Raw genomic sequence first — 19,552 nt, 5'->3', positions numbered from 1 at the left:
TGCCTGCGTCATTTAGGCTAAAATAAGTGATTCGGCGTTGTTACAGTTTCCTTGCCTGCGTCATTTAGGCTAAAATAAGTGATTCGGCGTTGTTACAGTTTCCTTGCCTGCGTCATTTAGGCTAAAATAAGTGATTCGGCGTTGTTACAGTTTCCTTGCCTGCGTCATTTAGGCCAAAATAAGTGATTTGGCGTTGTTACAGTTTCCTTGCCTGCGTCATTTAGGCTAAAATAAGTGATTCGGCGTTGTTACAGTTTCCTTGCCTGCGTCATTTAGGCTAAAATAAGTGATTCGGCGTTGTTACAGTTTGCTTGCCTGCGTCATTTAGGCTAAAATAAGTGATTCAGCGTTGTTACAGTTTGCTTGCCTGCGTCATTTAGGCAAAAATAAGTGATTCGGCGTTGTTACAGTTTCCTTGCCTGCGTCATTTAGGCTAAAATAAGTGATTCGGCGTTGTTACAGTTTGCTTGCCTGCGTCATTTAGGCTAAAATAAGTGATTCGGCGTTGTTACAGTTTCCTTGCCTGCGTCATTTAGGCTAAAATAAGTGATTCGGCGTTGTTACAGTTTCCTTGCCTGCGTCATTTAGGCTAAAATAGGTGATGCGGTGTTTACTGTCTCTGTCTGTGTCATTTTTGCTTTCTTTCTTTTGCTGTGAACGTCTGGAAACCAACAAGCTTTAATCGGACAGAGTACAAGACCATCTATCTATGGGTTGGCATGGAGACACGTCACTTCCGGCAAAGTGGTGATTCTGAAGGAGAGAATTCATACTTCCGCCACTGGCCGCCTGATGAAAACAATCTGAGGCTGCACTAATTGTCTATTGAAATCAGCTGGTTTGTTTTGTCTTGAACGTGCTCCTAACAATGAGCTGACAGCTCTCACCGCCTGGAACAACGAGATTTATACACCAAGCTGACCTGAAATGAACCATTGTTCATTAAATTGATTTTATTGACGAGTCTGACCCCTTTGAAAAGTGATCATTATGTGGAATTGCAGGGGTGGTGGCCAAGTGGTTAATGCCCTTGGTTTCAGTGCCGAAGGTTCTCGGTTCAAGTCCCACCCCTGCCACATTTCTCCATGTAATGTGGAGTTGCGTCAGGAAGAGCATCCGGCGTAAAACGTGTGCCAATTCAACATGCAGATCCACCTTGGATTTGCTGTGGCCAACCTGAGTGCAAACAAGGGAGCAGCCGAAGGGTCTTACTGTTATTATTATGTGGGATTGATTTTTAATTTTATTTTGTATCTCCCAGTTTTCTATAGGAATACAAACATCCTACTGCACATGTTCATATAATTCATATATCGCCTGTACAACTGAACTTCAGTCTGTTTGTCTGTTTCACACATTTTATTTTCTCTTATTGCACATTTGATTTTTCTTGCACATTTCATTTGCACATTTCATTACTGTGTTTACTGTATATTTATGGATCCCGTACAGAGAGCGTACAGCTCAGATTCCATCTATTCTGTGGATACTTGGTGAATAAAGGCTGTTCTGATTTATTTTGCCTGTTTGAATCCTCCTTCCTGTGCTGCTGTTTAGGTTTTTTTACTTCCTGTTTTGGAGTGTGCTTGTTTGTGTGAATTTGCTCTCAGGCAGCTGACAGCACACCAGGTGTTTCGCTTCCACACACCATCCACGACATCATGAACCGCTGGACTCTTCAGATGGGTTTTCCGGTGGTCACTGTGGACACCCGGACTGGAACTGTCACCCAGAAACACTTCCTGCTGGATCCGAACTCTGTGGTGGCACAACCATCACAGTTCAAGTATGAAGAGGTTTTCTTTTACCTGAACACATCCAGATGGGATTTGTTTCATTTGAAAATGATTCTTGTTACTGTTTTAAATCTGATGAATCTTTAATAGCTGAATGTTCCAGTAAATACTTCAAACAGGATTTTTCGGCATGTTATTTAAAGTTGTCCCTGTTCAGCATCCTTACCGGTTTCATTTATCCTGCCCAGCTACACGTGGTTTGTTCCTGTTAAATGGATGAAGAGCGGCGTGGAGCAGCAGCAGTTTTGGCTCCTTCATAAAACAGGTGAGGAATCACTGACACACTAAAGCGCTGATGATGCTGAGGCTGAGTCCAGTCCTGGTTCCTTCCACTTGTTCCTGGTACCATGTTCACATCTCTGCACTCAGGATGACTGGTGTTTCCTCTGGCTTCCTGTAATCCTGATCTCACCCCCGTGGTGTTTTTTTTTTTTTTTACTTTTGTCATTTTTTCATCAAAAGACAAAGCACCTGCACAAACATTAAGAAAGTGCAATTAAAAAACATAAATGTGCCACAACTCAAACCTTCGCAAATACCCAACACCAATATATACCAACCATAGGGCCTCCAAAATAATAATTTAAATAATAATAATAATAAATATGCTCCTGTGACAATCATTTCAATCAGTTCCATTATCTTCATTGATCTAAATTTCGGTTAAACGGCAATCTTGAATATCGTGTTCCGCCGCAGGATTACGCTCTGAGGCAGCTGTCATTCTGTATGAATCCAATATGTCATTTATTCACTCATACTTTCTAAACGTAACTAGAAATAAACACTTTTAAATGTAAAAAAAATGTTTTTTATTTAAGCAGATGGTAGCTTTGAGGTGATTTATCACCACAGCGCCGCCCAAAATCACCTTATTGTGCACGTCTTCTTTTCTCTTTTGTATTAGACACCCACAGTCCGATGACGACGTCTGGACAGGACTGGGTGCTGGCAAACACCAACGTGTCCGGATACTTCAGAGTGAACTATGACCCCAACAACTGGGACCGTCTCATCTCCCTGCTGGATGTCAACCACCAGGTGGCGCTGTCACTTTTTTTTATTTGGGTTTCTGTGTCCCTGAAGTATAACCAGCAGGAGACCATTGATGTGTTCAGTGAATTTGGTGACACCACACCTTAAACCAATGAACGTATTGAATATTTTTCTGGTGTCTCTGTTCGTTTTTGCACTTTGTAGACGGCCCCTATGCTTTTTTCAGCTTGGAGGACGGCTTATATGGATAAAAATAAGGTTGTAGCTCATTATGTACCTTCCTGAGGTTAGAAACTGGTGTTGTTTGTTTTTCTACAATGTTTCTCTTAAGAAATGCGCATTTCAAAGTGCAAATGTGCAGATTACGGTTTCAAAGTGCAAAAGTGCAAATTTCTTTTTCAAAGCGCAAACGTGCAAATGTCGGTTTCAAAGTGCAAAAGTGCAAATGTCTCTTTCAAAGTGCAAATGTGCAAATGAAGGTTTCAAAGTGCAAATGTGCAAATGTCGGTTTCAAAGTGCAAAAGTGCAAATGTCTCTTTCAAAGTGCGAATGTGCAAATGACAGTTTGAAAGTGAAATTGACAGTTTCAAAGAGCAAATGTGCAAATGAAGGTTTCAAAGTGCAAGTGACGGTTTCAAAGTGCAAATTTGCAAACGTACATTTTAAAGTGCAGATGATAAATGTTTAGTACATGTTGTTTATAAAACATAATTACCTTCTGACAGGAAGTGCACGTATGCAAACAACAGAAAAACTACACAGCAAACAACATGTGATACTGAGAGGCTGCTGTCCTTTAGAAGGTGCTGTTTTCTTTTATGCTTTTTGAAAGTTGGACTGTCATCCTCCTGGTGCACTGGGTTCTGGTTTCCGTGGAAACAGTCCATTTTTAATCATGTTTATAAGAAGAATGCGAACATTAAACAGCGTTCAGTATATGAGGACAGAAACTTCCTTTGATCTTTTGGTGACCATGAATGTTGGAGCAATTTAGGACACATCTGGATTCTGGCAGAGGCCGGTTTTCCGGTGCTTTTCCGGTGGCCTCTGCAAATCTCATGGTGGCCTGAGCCCCGTAACATCCCTGACTTGAGCCGCCGGTGTCGTGCACCACTTGTCAGCTTTTAAAGTATTTGACATCTACAGGTTTGTTGGACTGCAGCATGTGCAGGTTGTTGGTGTTGAGGGTTTATGAGCCGGGACGTTGAGCCGAGCCTTTTGATCCTGATGTGGATGTTGGTTTGCCTCCTTCAGGCTTTGCCGATCCTCAACAGAGCACAGCTCATTGACGACGCATTCAACCTGGCAAGGTAATAAAATACAATCATTCCTGCATAGTGCGTCTGCAGCGCGTCTGACCAATGTGTTCTGTTTGTGTAGAGCTGAAATAGTCAACACGACCCTGGCCCTGAGAACCACAAGGTTCCTGGTCAAAGAGATGGAATATATTCCCTGGGAATCTGCTCTGAATAACCTCAACTACTACATCTTCATGTTTGAACGCAGTGAGGTCTACGGAGCCTTACAGGTCACCACCACCACCACAACTACTACTACTACTACTACTACTACTACTACTACTACTACTACTACTACTACTGAAATACTCCCAACACTCAGACATTAACAAATACTCTGATACTTTATGACATATTTCTTATTCACTTCTTTTGACTCCTGGTCAGGACGACTGCCGCTGTCGTATTTCAGTTACAGAATTTTAAGTATTATCAGAAGTAAATGCAAATTAGCCAATTTATTATAATCAGAATATTTAATAAAATGTCCACAGCTGCAGAACAACTGCAAATTCCAATGAGTTCACATTATGCAATAATAATAATAATAATAATAATAATAATAATAATAATGAAAAAAGATGTAAAATTGTTTGTGGTTTTGATGGCATTAGAATAAATCATTAAAGTGAGGGGAAGACACGAAGACACGTGACTCAGGAGTCACAGGTTCTGTGGCTGTGAATGTAGCCTTTAATTGCTGCTTCACCAGTTAAACAGCTTCACAGTGGAGCAGAAGAATTTTCATACCAGAAACTGGATGAAATCTTGGCTTGAGTCTCTCGTGTTCCTACTGGAAAACTGTAGCTGGAATTTCACATGTTGTTTTTGAGAAAACTCTTCTCTGTTCCAGCGTGAATCTGGATAACTGCTGATGCACTACGCAGCTTTGTCCAATCACAGCCACAGACGCCTGTGTCTCGGTGGCTTCCCTCACTCGTTATCTTCTTGCACATTCACCCAGTTTTTGGGAAACTCCTCCTCCAGACAGAGTTACCATGCAGCACCACACTGTATTACTGTGATGGATGGAAACGTTCATGTGTTCATCCCCTGACTGGTCCAAAGAAAACTGGCTGCAAAAGTGATGATTTACTGGAAATTCATCAGTCAAGTGATAAATGGTGATAAATTTTTTGTTCATGACCTTTGAACATGACAAACTGTTGTTTTATTTCAGGCCTACCTCAAAAAACAAATCCTGCCGCTTTTTGAGCATTTCAAGGCGATAACCGCTAACTGGACGAAAATACCTGAAGGACAAACTGAGCGGTGAGAATTTTTACCCCCGAAAACAAACATGTGGTGACCCCTGAGAGTTGTTTTAGCCCGGTCAAGAGGTCACGTGTTCACTGGTGCCTGTTCCAGGTACACGGGTAGAAACGGTACATGGCTGAGGTTTCCAACCTGTGCACGCCAAACCTCAGGAAATCATGGCAAACCTCATGATATCAGGGCCCAAAAAAAAATGAGACCTCTGAAAACAACATGAAATCACCAAACATGGAATACCAAAAACTAAATGAAGTCATCAAAACATGACCAACATTGACATGAAATCTTGGCAGACATGAAGTCATGGCAAGTGACATGAAATCACAGAAAACATCATGAAATCACCAACAATGACATGAAATCACTGAAAATTACATGAAAGCACTAACAATGAAATGAAATGACCAAAAACTACAACACCATGAAATCACTGAAAATAACATAAAATTACCGACGATAACATGAAATCATAGTAAATGACATGACCTCACCAAGAATGACATGAAATCACCAACCATGACATAAAATCACAACAAATGACATGAAATCACCAACCATGACATGAAATCACTGAAAAACATGAAATCCCCCAAAACACAATAAAATCACAAAAACTACATGTAACAATGGCAAATGACATGAAATCACTAAAATGAAATAAAATCACCACCAACAAGATGAAATCATGGCAAATTACATGAAACCATCAAAAATGACATGAAATCACAAAAAACCTATATGAAATTATGGCAAAAAATTAAATCACTGAGAAGTCACAGCTAATGACATGATAACATGGCAAATGATGTGAAATCACCAAAAATGACATGAAATCACTGAAAATTACATGAAACACCAATAAGAACATAAAATCATGACAAATTACAACCCCAGTTCCAATGAAGTTGGGACATTGTGTAAAATGTAAATAAAAACAGAATACAATGATTTGCCAATCCTCTTCAACCTATATTCAATTGAATACACCACAAAGACAAGATATTTAATGTTCAAACTGACAGACTTTTTTGTTTTTGTGCAAATATTTGCTCATTTTGAAATGGATGCCTGCAACACATTTCAAAAAACTGGGACAGGAGCAACAAAAGAGTGGGAAAGTTGATGAATGCTCAAAGAACACCTGTTTGGAACATTCCACAGGTGAACAGGTTAATTGGAAACACGTGAGTGTCATGATTGGGTATATAAGGAGCATCCCCAAAAGGCTCAGCCATTCACAAGCAAAGATGGGGCGAGGATCACCACTATAAAATAGTCCAACAGTTTAAGAACAATGTTTCTCAACATTCAATAGCAAGGAATTTAGGAATTCCATCAACTACAGTCCATAATATAATCAGAAGATTCAGAGAATCTGGAGAACTTTCTACACGTAAGTGGCAAAACTGAAAACCAACAGTGAATGCCCGTGACCTTCCATCCCTCAGGTGGCACTGCATTAAAAACTGACATCATTATGTAAAGGATCTTAACGCGTGGGCTCAGGAACACTTCAGAAAACCATTGTCAGTACTCCCGGACAGACTGATAATTAAACTCATGGACATCGGGCTCCCTAACACCATCTGCTGCTGGATCAGGGACTTCCTCTCTGACCGTGTGCAGAGAGTCAGAGTCGGTAACCATCTCTCCACAGCCCTCAGGCTCAACATCGGCTCTCCACAGGGTTGTGTATTGAGTCCCCTGCTTTACCACTGCATCAGCACCCAGACAACGTCATCGTTAAATTTGCGGATGATACCACCTTAGTGGGACTCATCTCGGGAGGAGACGAGACGGCGTACAGGGCGGGGGTTCAGAGGCTGGTCGGGTGGTGTGCAGAGAACAACTTGGTCCTCAACACCTCCAAGACAAAGGAGGTGATTGTGGACTTCAGGAGGAGAAACACTGATCTGCAGCCCATCTGCATAAATGGAGAGTATGTGGAGCGGGTGCCCAGTTTCAAGTTCCTGGGTGTGCAGGTAGATGCAGACCTCCAATGGAGATCTTACACCTCGGCGGTTGTGAAGAAGGCTCAACAGCGGCTCCACTTCCTGAGGATCCTCAAGAGGGTCAACTTGAAGGAGGAGCTGCTGACCGTCTTTTACCGCTGCTCCATTGAGAGTGTGCTGACGTACTGCATCTCTGTGTGGTTCTCCAGCTGCACCATGGCACACAGGAAAGCACTACAGAGGGTCATTAACACCGTGCAGAAGATTATTGGCCATCCCCTCCCCTCCCTACAAGATTTGTACAGCACCCGCTGTCTCAGGAGAGCATGCAGCATTCTGGGAGATAACACACATCCAGGGCATGGGATCTTTCAGCTGCTGCCCTCAGGCAGACAGTTTGGGATGCTGAGGGCAAGGACAAACAGACTGAGGGACAGTTTCTATAACAGGGCCATCGCCCTGTTAAACAGAAATATCTGACATTGACATTATGTCACTCAATTACGGGCCAGCTCCACTGGGATCTGGGAGAAGCTCTCCCAGATCCCGGGGGAGGTTGGAGACATGGAGTCCGAGTGGACCATGTTCTCCACTTCCATTGTTGATGTGGCCGCTCGTAGCTGTGGTCACAAGGTCTCTGGTGCCTGTCGTGGTGGCAATCCCTGAACCCGGTGGTGGACACCAGAAGTAAGGGACGCCGTCAAGCTGAAGAAGGAGTCCTACTTATCTTTGTTGGTAAGTGGGACCGCGGAGGCAGCTGACAGGTACCGGCAGGCCAAGCGTGCTGCAGCCCGTGCTGTCGCAGAGGCAAAAACTCGGGTCTGGGAGGAGTTCGGGGAGGCCATGGAGGAGGACTATCGGTCAGCCTCAAAGATATTCTGGCAAACCATCCGGCGCCTCAGGAAGTGGAAGCAGCTCTCCACCAGCACTGTTTACGGTGCGGGTGGGGAGCTGTTGACCCTGACTGGGGATGTTGTCGGGTGGTGGAAGGAATACTTCGAGGATCTCCTCAATCCCATCGTCATGTCTTCCAAAGAGGAAGCAGAGACTGGGGACTCAGAGGCGGACTTATCCATTACCCAGGCCGAAGTCACTGAGGTGGTTAGAAAGATCCTTGGTGGCAAGGCTCCTGGGGTGGATGAAATCCGTCCTGAGTACCTTAAGTCTCTGGATGTTGTGGGACTGTCTTGGCTGACACGCCTCTGCAACATCGTGTGACGATCGGGGACAGTGCCTCTGGATTGGCAGACTGGGGTGCTGGTCCCTCTGTTTAAGAAGGGGGACCGGAGGGTGTGTTCCAACTATAGGGGGATCACACTCCTCAGCCTCCCCGGTAAGGTCTATTCCAGAGTACTACATGTGTTTTGTGGATCTGGAGAAGGCGTTCGACCGTGTCCCTCGGGGCACCCTGTGGGGGGTGCTCCAGGAGTACGGGGTCCGGGGTCCTTTGCTAAGGGCTATCCGGTCCCTGTACGACCACAGCAGGAGCTTGGTTCGCATTGCCGGTAGTAAGTCAAACCTGTTTCCAGTGCAAGTTGGCCTCCGCCAGGGCTGCCCTTTGTCACCGGTTCTGTTCATTATTTTTTGGACAGAATTTCTAGGCGCAGCCAGGGTGTAGAGGGGGTCTGGTTTGGGAACCACAGAATCTCGTCTCTGCTGTTTGCGGACGATGTGGTTCTTTTGGCTTCATCAAATCAGGACCTTCAGCGTGCACTGGGGTGGTTTGCAGCCGAGTGTGAAGTGTCCAGGATGAAGATCAGCACCTCCAAATCCGAGGCCATGGTTCTCGACCGGAAAAAGGTGCTTTGCCCTCTTCAGGTCGGTGGAGTGTCCTTGCCTCAAGTGGAGGAGTTTAAGTATCTCGGGGTCTTGTTCACGAGTGACGGACGGACGGATGGAGCGTGAGATCGATAGACGGATCGGTGCAGCATCTGCAGTGATGCGGTTGCTGTATCGGACCGTCGTGGTGAAGAGAGAGCTGAGTAGGGGGGCAAAGCTCTCGATTTACCGATCGATCTACATTCCGATCCTTGCCTATGGTCATGAGATTTGGCTCATGACCGAAAGAACGAGATCGTGAGTACAAGCGGCCGAGATGAGTTTCCTCCGCAGGGTGGCTGGGCACTCCCTTAGAGATAGGGTGAGGAGCTCAGTCACTCGGAAGGAGCTCGGAGTCGAGCCGCTGCTCCTCCACATCGAAAGGAGTCAGTTGAGGTGGGCCGGGCATCTCTTCCGGATGCCCCCTGGACGCCTTGCTGGAGAGGTGTTCCGGGCACGTTCCATTGGGAAGAGGCCCTGGGGAAGACCCAAGACACGCTGGAGGGACTACATCTCTCGGCTGGGTTGGGAACGCCTTGGGGTTCCCCCGGAGGAGCTGGGGGAGGTGTTTGTGGATCGGGAGGTCTGGGCGGCTTTGCTTGAGGTGCTGCCCCCGTAACCTGACTCCGGATAAAGTGGAAGAAAATGGATGGATGGAATTATGGGCCAGGTGCAATTACAACCACACGTGCAATACATTTTTTAGAGTGCATTATTATAATTTTTTAGTATTAATATACAGTTTTTTTTTTTATGTATGTTGTGTGTTATATGTATGTATGTTGCACTGAGGAGAGGGCCGTGCCCCAATTTCGTTGTGCTGGTGTACACTGTATAACTGTGCAATGACAATAAAGACTTTATTTTTTTATTTTTTTATTTTTTTTTAAGTTTAACAAAATATTTTACAGAGATACACACACACAAAAAAAAATTTAGAACATAGAGCAAAGAACATGCAGGGGTGTACTTAAAAAAAACAACATTCAAAACATTCAATTTAAAATGAGAATACAGAGTGTCATACAAATTCAGGATGCCTGGCAGAAATGTAACTCCTCCATTTGCTCCAAAACTTTTCGAATTTGTCCAATTGTAATCTCCTGGAAAATGTAATTTGTTCCATTGTGAATAGTCCGTAAACAATCCTGTGCCAGTCCTCTAAAGATGGAGCGTGGGAGCTCATCCACTTTTGGTGATTGCTTTACGGGCTGCCGTACTTAACATGCCGTATAGACATCTGGTTTCTTTGTCTGTGTCCACTGAATGTAAAAGTCCAAAAAGAAGTTCGTCCCAATTAAAAGGGAACTTCAGACCCAAAATTTTTTCCATTTCAGAATGAATACAAATCCAAAAGCTATTGACCAGTGGACATGACCAAAACAAATGGAAGTGTTTTGCACTCTGGGCTCCGCAGTTTCTCCAACAACTGGAGGAGCTTGAATAATATTTGGTTTGTGCTGGAGTGATAAAATATCTACACAAGCTTTTCCAACCAAAACATCTCCAAACATTAGAGCTGGATATTTTCCATTGAAATGCACAATATTTAGACCAAGTAACATCAGAAATCACCACCTTTGATTCCCTTTCCCATTTTTGTTTAATATATGATGTATTTAAATCCTTGGCTGCCTGTATGTCCTTGTATAATTTCGAGATTAATTTAAAATTTGAGTCTGTGCGATATGCCTTAATAAAAATTCTAAGTATTGGAGTTTCAAAAATATCCTTATTTCTAGGCGCAGTTTTTTGTAGATGATGACGCATTTGGAGGAACCTGTAAAAATCTGAATTACTTAGTTGATATTGCTCCCTTACTGATTGAAATTCCCTCAAAATTTCCTTATCATGCAACATACAATAAGCTCCTAAGTTTAGCCCGGCCCAACTTTTATATGTTGTATCTAGTTTATTAGGAGTGAAATCCAAGTCATAAGCACACCATCTTAAAATCCTAGCTTTCTCATGCCAACCATTCTTATTAAGACAATTTAGCCAAAGTTTCAGCGGAAGATTAATCCATTGATTACCTTGTTCTATCTGCTCTTTTATCAGTCTTTTGTCGCCTAACTTTGCCTGAATTGGATAGTTTTCAGACTCAGCCATCTCTAGCTCTTTCCATCTAGACTGTTGTGTGGGCCGCTGAAGAGGAGGTAGTGCTGGCCCACCACCACCAGAGGGCGCCCTGCTTGAAGTGCGGGCTTCAAGCACAAGAGGACGTAGGAGCAACAGAGAGTGACAGCTGTCACTCGTCAACAGCACTAGCTGTCACTCATTCTACCATCACCATAAAAGCCGGATTGCAACTCCACCTCCCCGCCGAGAAATCAGCTACCACTCAGGTAACCTTCTCTGCGGTAATTTGTTGTATCTAAACATTGTTCTGTGTGCAGCCGTTTTTCCTGTGGACTTAGTCTGAAGCTGGATTGGCGGATAGTGGGAGTGCGACGTTCTTCGCCTCTCACTCCATCCAGGGAAGAGACTGACAGGAGCTGCACGGGTGAAACTGTTTCTGGAGGTGGAGGTTCTCCCTCCCGGAGGAACTGAGTACGGAGAGATTACTGGGTGTGTATCCACACACCCACCATTAACTGTTTCTGTTTCTGCCAGCAGTACCAGGTCTGACAGCTGGAGACGGTGGCCACCTGGGAGCAGGACTTGGCGGCTCCGGTGTTCTTCAGATCCGTTGGCGGTGGAAGCCGTGTGGGATCCGGCTCTTCTCTGGACAGACGTCTTCTATCCTCGAGTCTGCCCACATGTCACCTTGTGTATGATTGACTGTACTCCTCAACTGCAATTGTCTGTATTCCATTGTGCAATTCACAACATTAAATTGTTACTTTTTGGCTTAATCCATTGTCCGTTCATTACCGCCCCCTGTTGTGGGTCCGTGTCACTACACTTTCACAACATAGACTTTAAACTTAAACTTAAAACTCTACCATGCAATGTGAAAGTCAAACATCAACAACATCCAGAAACGCCGCCGCCTTCTGTGGGCTCGAGCTCATTTGAAATGGACAGACACAAAGTGGAAAAGTGTGCTGTGGTCTGATGAGTCCACATTTCAAATTGTTTTTGGAAATCATGGACGTCGTGTCCTGTGGACAAAAGAGGAAAAAGACCATCCAAATTGTTACCAGCACAAAGTTCAAAAGCCAGCATCTGTGATGGTATGGGGGTGTGTTAGTGCCCATGGCATGGACAACTTACACATCTGTGATGGCACCATCAATGCTGAAAGATACGTCCAGGTTTTGGAGCAACACATGCTGCCATCCAAGCAACGTCTTTTTCAGGGACGTCCCTGCTTATTTCAGCAAGACAATGCCAAGCCACGTTCTGCACGTGTTACAACAGCGTGGCTTCATAGTAAAAGAGTGCGGGTACTAGACTGGCCTGCCTGCAGTCCAGACCTGTCACCCATTGAAAATGTGTGGCACATTATGAAGCGTAAAATACGACAACAGAGACCCCGGACTGTTGAACAACTGAAGTCGTACATCAAGCAAGAATGGGAAAGAATTCCACCTACAAAGCTTCAACAATTAGTGTCCTCAGTTCCCAAACGCTTATTGAGTGTTGTTAGAAGGAAAGGTGATGTAACACAGTGGGAAACATACCACTGTCCCAGCTTTTTTAAAACGTGTTGCAGGCATCCATTTCAAAATGAGCAAATATTTGCACAAAACAAACTCTATCAGTTTGAACATTAAATATCTTGTCTTTGTGGTGTATTCAATTGAATATAGGTTGAAGAGGATTTGAAAATCATTGTATTCTGTTTTTATTTACATTTTACACAATGTCCCGACTTCATTGGAATTGGGATGTACATGAATTCAGACATGAAATCACCAACAATGACATGAAATCACTGAAAATGACATGAAATCACTGAAAATGACATGAAATCAACAAAAAATATATCATACATACATCATTGCAAGCAACATGAAAGCCAATACAAACTGCATCAAACATGAAACTGCAATAAATGATATGGAATCACACCAAACCTTATGAAATGATAGTGAACCTCAAGACATCACACCAAACGGCGTGAAATCACAGCAAGCAGTTTGAAATTATGCCAAATGACCTCCAACCCTCATGGAATCATGGTAGACTGCATGAAATCATACCACACCGTGTGAAACAGTTCCAACCTTCATGGAATCACACAGGGATGCACTGATCCACATTTTTTCACTTCCGATCCCGATACCTGAATTTGGATATCTGCCAATATTGATGCTGTTGTGGTACCAGAGCTCTGTTCGCTTTGGTATCATTTTTATCATTATTTTTGATTTTATATGAGGATATTTTCTGTCTCCAGTTATGCAGCTTCATGATGAAGTGGAATAGAGGAAGATTTTCTTTAAAAAAAAGACCTGAAAGTTCAGCTACAATTTCCCAGAAGGTACATCTGAGATGTAAGTCAAGATTTGATGTTTTGGAGAAAGAAAATCCTCCTCTGTGCCATGTCATCATGAAACTGTATAACTGGGGATACAAAATGCAAAACATGCACTGTGCACAATGTCTCCAATCACAGTCAGAGCAGCCTATAACGTCTGGGTTGTCTGGGTGTCTTGGTGGCTTTCCTCACTCCTTCTTGCACAGTCACTCAGTTTTTGAGAACTGTCAACTCCACACAGATTTACCACAGAGTGCCAAACTGTATTTCTTCATAACTGATGGAAATAAAGTCCAAGACATATTCAGTGTCTTTGGAAATGTTCATGTATCCATCCTGACTTATTTATATATTTATTTGGTGCGTCTTTTCTGCGTTCCAGTTATAATCAGATTAATGCTGTTGGAACAGCTTGCCTTGTGGGGGTGGAGGAATGCAGGGCTCTAACTAAAAGCTGGTTCAGACAGTGGATGAAGGATCCAGACCACAACATGTGAGTATTTTCACATTTTCCTCCGTTATTTCAGTGTTTTGTTTTCGGCGTATCTAACTCTGCCTGCCAGAATTCTTTAATTCCAAATCTCAGTAGGATTTATCTTCTGGTCTCTGTTAATGTTGTCCAGGATCCAGCCCCACTTGAAAACCACAACGTACTGCAATGCTATAGCTTTCGGCGGTGTGAAGGAATGGGATTTTGCTTGGAAAATGTTTAAGAACACGACGGTGGCTCCTGAACTCTCTCGGCTCAGGAAGGCCATGGCCTGCACCAAAACACCGTGGCTTCTCCACAGGTACATTGGCTGTGTAGATCCAGGGTGTTTTCTGGCTGGAACAATACCTTTGAAACTCAACTGCTAATGGAGGACTCTCATTTCTGCTACTTATGTGTGTGACCTTATTGTTTCAGTCATTAGTTCATGAGCATAGGTGAGGACAAGAGTGTAAATCGACTGGTAAATTGGCAATCTCATCTTCTGGCTCAGATCCTTCTTCACCACAGCATCCATAAAACATCAGATGCTGTCCCAATCCATCTATTGACCCCAAGGTACTTTAACTCCTTCACCTTGGGCAGTAACTCTCCCCTGACCCAAAGGGGAGAATCCACCGTTTAACAACAGAGGGCCGTGGTCTCAAAGCTGGAGGTACTGATCCTCATCCCAGTCGCTTCCCAGGCTGATTATGTTTTAGTGATCAGTGTTCAACATGAACACAGATGAAGCCTTCTGTCCATGCTCTGCCTTCATCTACATTTTTGTCCATTTTCTGATAAGGACTAAGCAGAGCAGCAACTCCATAAATTGTGGAGATCAGAGTTGCCAAAGTTCAATCAAGACAAGCCCCCTCAGAAAAAGGATAGGAGAGCCCGTGTTGACCTGCTTTGTTTACCCAAACTTTTGTTACACTGCACACATTTAGTCCAAAGTGGAAGTCATGTTTCCTAATCTGGCAAATATACATCAATAATCTATGTTAGTTACGACTGATCAGTGTCATGTAAACCTTTCCATGTTTTTAAGAGTGTTGTCTCTGGTATTGAAGATATGTTTGTTTGCTGCCAGTGACATTCTGACCGTTTTCTTCAAGATCGTGAGTCAAAATGCTTCATGAGTTTGAGTAACAATCAATCAGGGCCTGAAGCTGATCTGGAAAAGACACACATAGAGTGGAGCATCATCTGCATACAGAAGATCTCTGATGATGAATTCATGCGTATTTGTTTTGGCTTAAAAGTGAAACAGGTTTGAGAAGTTTCCATCACTGTGGGACAGTAGATGCACAGCTACAGGAATTAATAGATACAGGCATGTTGAACTAAGCCCAGGTTTGACTTCAGACTTCAGACAACTTTATTGATCCCTAAAAGGGCAATTCATTTCACACCCAGTTACCTCATACAAATGTACAGCAATTAATCCACAATTATTACTAGTTGAATGTAATAATGGCCCACATCAGAATTAAAACAACCGCACATATACATGTAATTGTTTATGTACCCTAAACTTTGAAACAGTCCTTCATCCGAATTGAGGAAATGTGACTGTGGGAGGGCTGTAGCAACACGTGGTCACGCAGCCAGGTTGGGGGGAATGGGGAGCTGCCGCAGCTAAAGCTGTGTTGCGCCCCATAGGGGGGAGGGAGTGGCGTGCGCAGGGGACGGGATGGGGTGGGGGATGGGGACAGGAACACAAAGGAGGGAAGGGAGCATGCATATCAGTCATGAGTGGCAGATGAGTTAAGTTTATGTCAGTTTCTGTCCATGTGTGCTGGAGTTGCAAAAGATAAGAAGGCAGCCAAATGGTTCACCAAGGCTGTAGAAATTCTTCTGGAGGAAAACAATGGGGCGTTTTGACCTTCAGAGGCTGATAAGTCTGTCATGTTTATGGTTGAGCAGTGAAAACACATTTGCAGCTCTCATGAACAACCAAATCCAATTTATGAGTATTCCCTTGTCTCTGACGTCCTTCCTTTGCAAGGCGTACATTTGCTCCGAGATGTTATCCAACTTGCATCTGAGTTCAAGGGTTAACGCAGTCTGAGAATGTATCACCTTGCCCAACTCATTAATCATGATGGCCAGGTGAGGGGTCATGGTTCTGGTGGCAGCCGTCTTGCCAGTTCTCTGGTAGGTCAGGGCAGCACATAAACTAGTAAGTACCAGCCCTCCTACGATAAAACCAAATATAAATAAATCTTCAACATCCTCCACAGAGAGTGGCACCAAGCATGCGACACACCATTTCTCCTAGGCATCGAGAACATAGCCCGCAGGGTAGGTTCCATCTAGGCATGCAGGGTCCCCCGGCCCTGATTTCCTTGTTGAAAAAATGGTGACAATAGCATTCAGAGACCAGCTGATCAATTCCATGGTTAATCCAATATAGTTTGAAGAATTCACAGTCCGGTGAAGTAGGGACTTTGAAGGTTGGAGCAGAGATAGAGGAGCAGAGATAGAGGAGAGAGGAGGAGATGCGACCGCCCTCGCCGGAGTCCCAAGCCTCTCTAATCTTTGGTGACCCCGTCACCAAAGATTCACCATTCTGTAAGGTCCATCACAGGGACATGAGGTTATGATGGTCGATGACGGTCGGAGTCAGACCACTTGTGAGAAGGACCACAGTCCAGCTCACTGTCGAGATCCAGGCATCAATCAAGCTTCTGTAATTGGTCAGAAATTCTGTCCCCTCTTTTCTTTGGCGAATGCCTCAGGATGTTGCATGTGTCAATTACTGTGTACTGGATGTTGGTGTCATTTAATGGACATCCAGATGAATGTGTTACCTTTCAATTAATGACTTTCTCAGACATATTTATGTGAAAAAGTTCTCTTCATGAGTACGATTTTGAATAAGCCAGGTATCTGGAGTACACCCTGGATCCTGCTAAGATTCGAAAACAGGATGCCCTGTCTACGATCCAAACCGTCAGCCGAAACGTTGTTGGAATGCCGCTGGCCTGGAACTTCATTAGAGAAAACTGGGGCTACCTTTTCCAACAGTAAGAGCTCAACACAAACTTATTTAAGAACTAAACGAGGCACTCAGACAGTACATACATCCGCCAAGAATGACTGATCCGCCAGGGTTCCATTGCGATTAATAGCAGTACTTCTTGTTCCTCATTATCATCAATTTCATCATCAATTTTATTTATATAGCGCCAAATCACAACAAACAGTTGCCCCAAGGCGCTTTATATTGTAAGGCAAGGCCATACAATAATTACGTAAAAACCCCAACGGTCAAAACGACCCCCTGTGAGCAAGCACTTGGCGACAGTGGGAAGGAAAAACTCCCTTTTAACAGGAAGAAACCTCCAGCAGAACCAGGCTCAGGGAGGGGCAGTCTTCTGCTGGGACTGGTTGGGGCTGAGGGAGATGTTACTACTGCAGATGTTCTAGGAACATCTTTTCAATTTGGATTTCACCTTGTTACACCAGTGAAGAATTCCCCTTTGGCTGACTTGGTAGAGCCTTGGTTTCAAGTACGAGCTATCTGATGTTTGAACCCCACCGCCACTGTTGCCACAAAGACGTTATCCGGTTACAAACGGGTATTGTTGGCAGGATGTGGCAGTTGATGGGGTAGTCAGAGAACATGGTTAAATGCACTTGTGACCATGGGACAAAGTTAAAAATGATGGAGAAATATGGAACAAGGTGAAGTCCTGATTGAAAAGATGTTCCTACTGGCTTGGTCTCACGTACGAGCAATCTGGTGTTCGAACCCCACCGGCACTGTTGCCACAAAGATGTGTTATCCACTTACATGGGTACTAAGTAGAACTAGGCTTTACTCCCCATTTATTCTTTTTTTTTTTTTTTGCATTTTGCATTTTGCTCAATATTTCACATTTCTTGAAGCACACTGAGCAGTGGAGCACGGGCCAAGGAAGGAAACAACATATTTTGGACTGAGAGCTAGAGTGTGCAGCTGATGGACTATTATCAGATATTCCTTTTACACTTGCATTTGTGTGTTTTATTTTCTCTCTATTACATCATGACATTTTGTTTTTGTGACTGTTAGATATGGAACAGGATCATTTTCCTTTCCCAGACTCATCTCTGCAGTCACAAGCAGATTCTGCACGAACGTCGAGTTGCAGGAGGTATTCAAACCATAAACCTGCAAATTCCCTTCTGGCTTAAACGTGATCAAAGTGGAGAGGAAAATGCACACATTCTGTTTTTTCCCTGCAGCTGAAGAAGTTTAAAGAAGAAAACCTCCAGAGTGGTTTTGGCTCGGCCACGCTGGCTCTGGAGCAGGCCATCGAGAAAACCACAGCCAACATCAGATGGGTGACGCAGAACAAAGCCCACATGCTGCAGTGGTTTACTGCCGAGTCGACATGAGTGTCGGCGCGCCTCCTGGATCACTCAGGAGAGATTCTGTAAAGCTGTGGTAGAACATAGAACAGCTGACTGGTGGCAGCAGCCCGTCTGTGATGTCATCTCCCGCGTGTATTGCAACATTTGTGCTCTAATGGCAAATACTGTACAAGAGGTGACCTCAGTCTCACCTCCAGTCTGTGATTCTTTTAGATAATAGAAATGTAAATGAACGTCAGAAAACCACTAATCTGTGCCATTGTTTGCGTATTTTAAAGGAGTTACGTTATCCGCCTGTTCCACGAGTTAGCACGCGACGTGTCCTAACGATATATCAAAACATTCCAGATTTTTAAAACTCTCAAGGAAACCAGCTGTTCCTGAGCCTGTTGGCTCCAAGTGGAAATGAGCTGCTGCTCACCACGCCCACTCCCTGATGGGGGAGGGGGAGGATCACAGTGGGCGTTTCAGCCTTGAGTCTGAAACGAGTTTTTTAGGGTCTAATTTTTGCTTCTTGTCATAGAGTGTCAAACGTGCACAGCTGTAGAATTGTGTGACTTTGAGGATGTTTAACATGAAAACCAAATGATCTGTGAATGATAGATTTAAAAAGACAAACATAATTTGCACAGTTTGATCCCTTTAAATCAGCCTCTGTCTGTTGTAACCCTGAAGGATTCCTTATTTGCACACTTCCCAACTTTTCCTGGATTCATTGTAGGAAAGAGGCAAAATAAAATCCCTGTTTAATAAGTTTGGACAGTCCTGTTTTCCATGACTTTTACGCTCGGTAACTCCATACAACTCAAGATGACTCAGTTTGCTTGATGCACGTCAGGAAGAGAAGCCTGTGTCAGAATGTTGGAGACCAGCTGGATTTCACCGACAATCATCTCAACAGAACTGATCATCTTTGAAGTTCTGCAGCTTTAAAAGCTTCTTCAAGAAAATCTAACAACAGATTATATCTGTTGGAAGTCTTTAAAGGGGCAGGAAGATTAAAAAAAGTCTGTTTGTTTGCAGAATAACAGAATTTCTCATGAAATTTATTGTAAAAAAATTATCATAATCAGTGGCGGTGCCACTTAAGCTCCCCCTCATCCCCCCAATAATTCTGCCAATAATGTGAATAGCGATTGACATATTTGTGGATCTCA

At 43.8% G+C, this 19,552-nt stretch overlaps 1 protein-coding gene across 1 annotated transcript in view; it reads left to right on the top strand.

Moving 5' to 3' along the window:
• The window catches only part of LOC117522007 (aminopeptidase N-like), a 58,248-nt gene extending 39,068 nt beyond the window's left edge, over nucleotides 1–19,180 (top strand). Inside the window, exons 11-21 of the mRNA XM_034183379.1 lie at nucleotides 1,611–1,786; nucleotides 1,985–2,061; nucleotides 2,704–2,837; nucleotides 4,047–4,102; nucleotides 4,173–4,320; nucleotides 5,271–5,362; nucleotides 13,944–14,054; nucleotides 14,185–14,352; nucleotides 16,922–17,062; nucleotides 18,094–18,175; nucleotides 18,267–19,180. Of these exons, the coding sequence (XP_034039270.1) occupies nucleotides 1,611–1,786; nucleotides 1,985–2,061; nucleotides 2,704–2,837; nucleotides 4,047–4,102; nucleotides 4,173–4,320; nucleotides 5,271–5,362; nucleotides 13,944–14,054; nucleotides 14,185–14,352; nucleotides 16,922–17,062; nucleotides 18,094–18,175; nucleotides 18,267–18,419 (1,338 nt within the window). The 3' untranslated portion in view covers nucleotides 18,420–19,180. The remainder of the gene's footprint in view (nucleotides 1–1,610; nucleotides 1,787–1,984; nucleotides 2,062–2,703; nucleotides 2,838–4,046; nucleotides 4,103–4,172; nucleotides 4,321–5,270; nucleotides 5,363–13,943; nucleotides 14,055–14,184; nucleotides 14,353–16,921; nucleotides 17,063–18,093; nucleotides 18,176–18,266) is intronic.
• The last annotated feature ends 372 nt before the right edge of the window (nucleotides 19,181–19,552 follow it).

Source organism: Thalassophryne amazonica, chromosome 2 (assembly GCF_902500255.1).
Source record: "Thalassophryne amazonica chromosome 2, fThaAma1.1, whole genome shotgun sequence".
Taxonomy (NCBI): Eukaryota; Metazoa; Chordata; class Actinopteri; order Batrachoidiformes; family Batrachoididae; genus Thalassophryne; species Thalassophryne amazonica.
The sequence above is the reverse complement of the archived record's forward strand: the minus strand, read 5'-3'. Positions and strand labels throughout refer to the sequence as shown.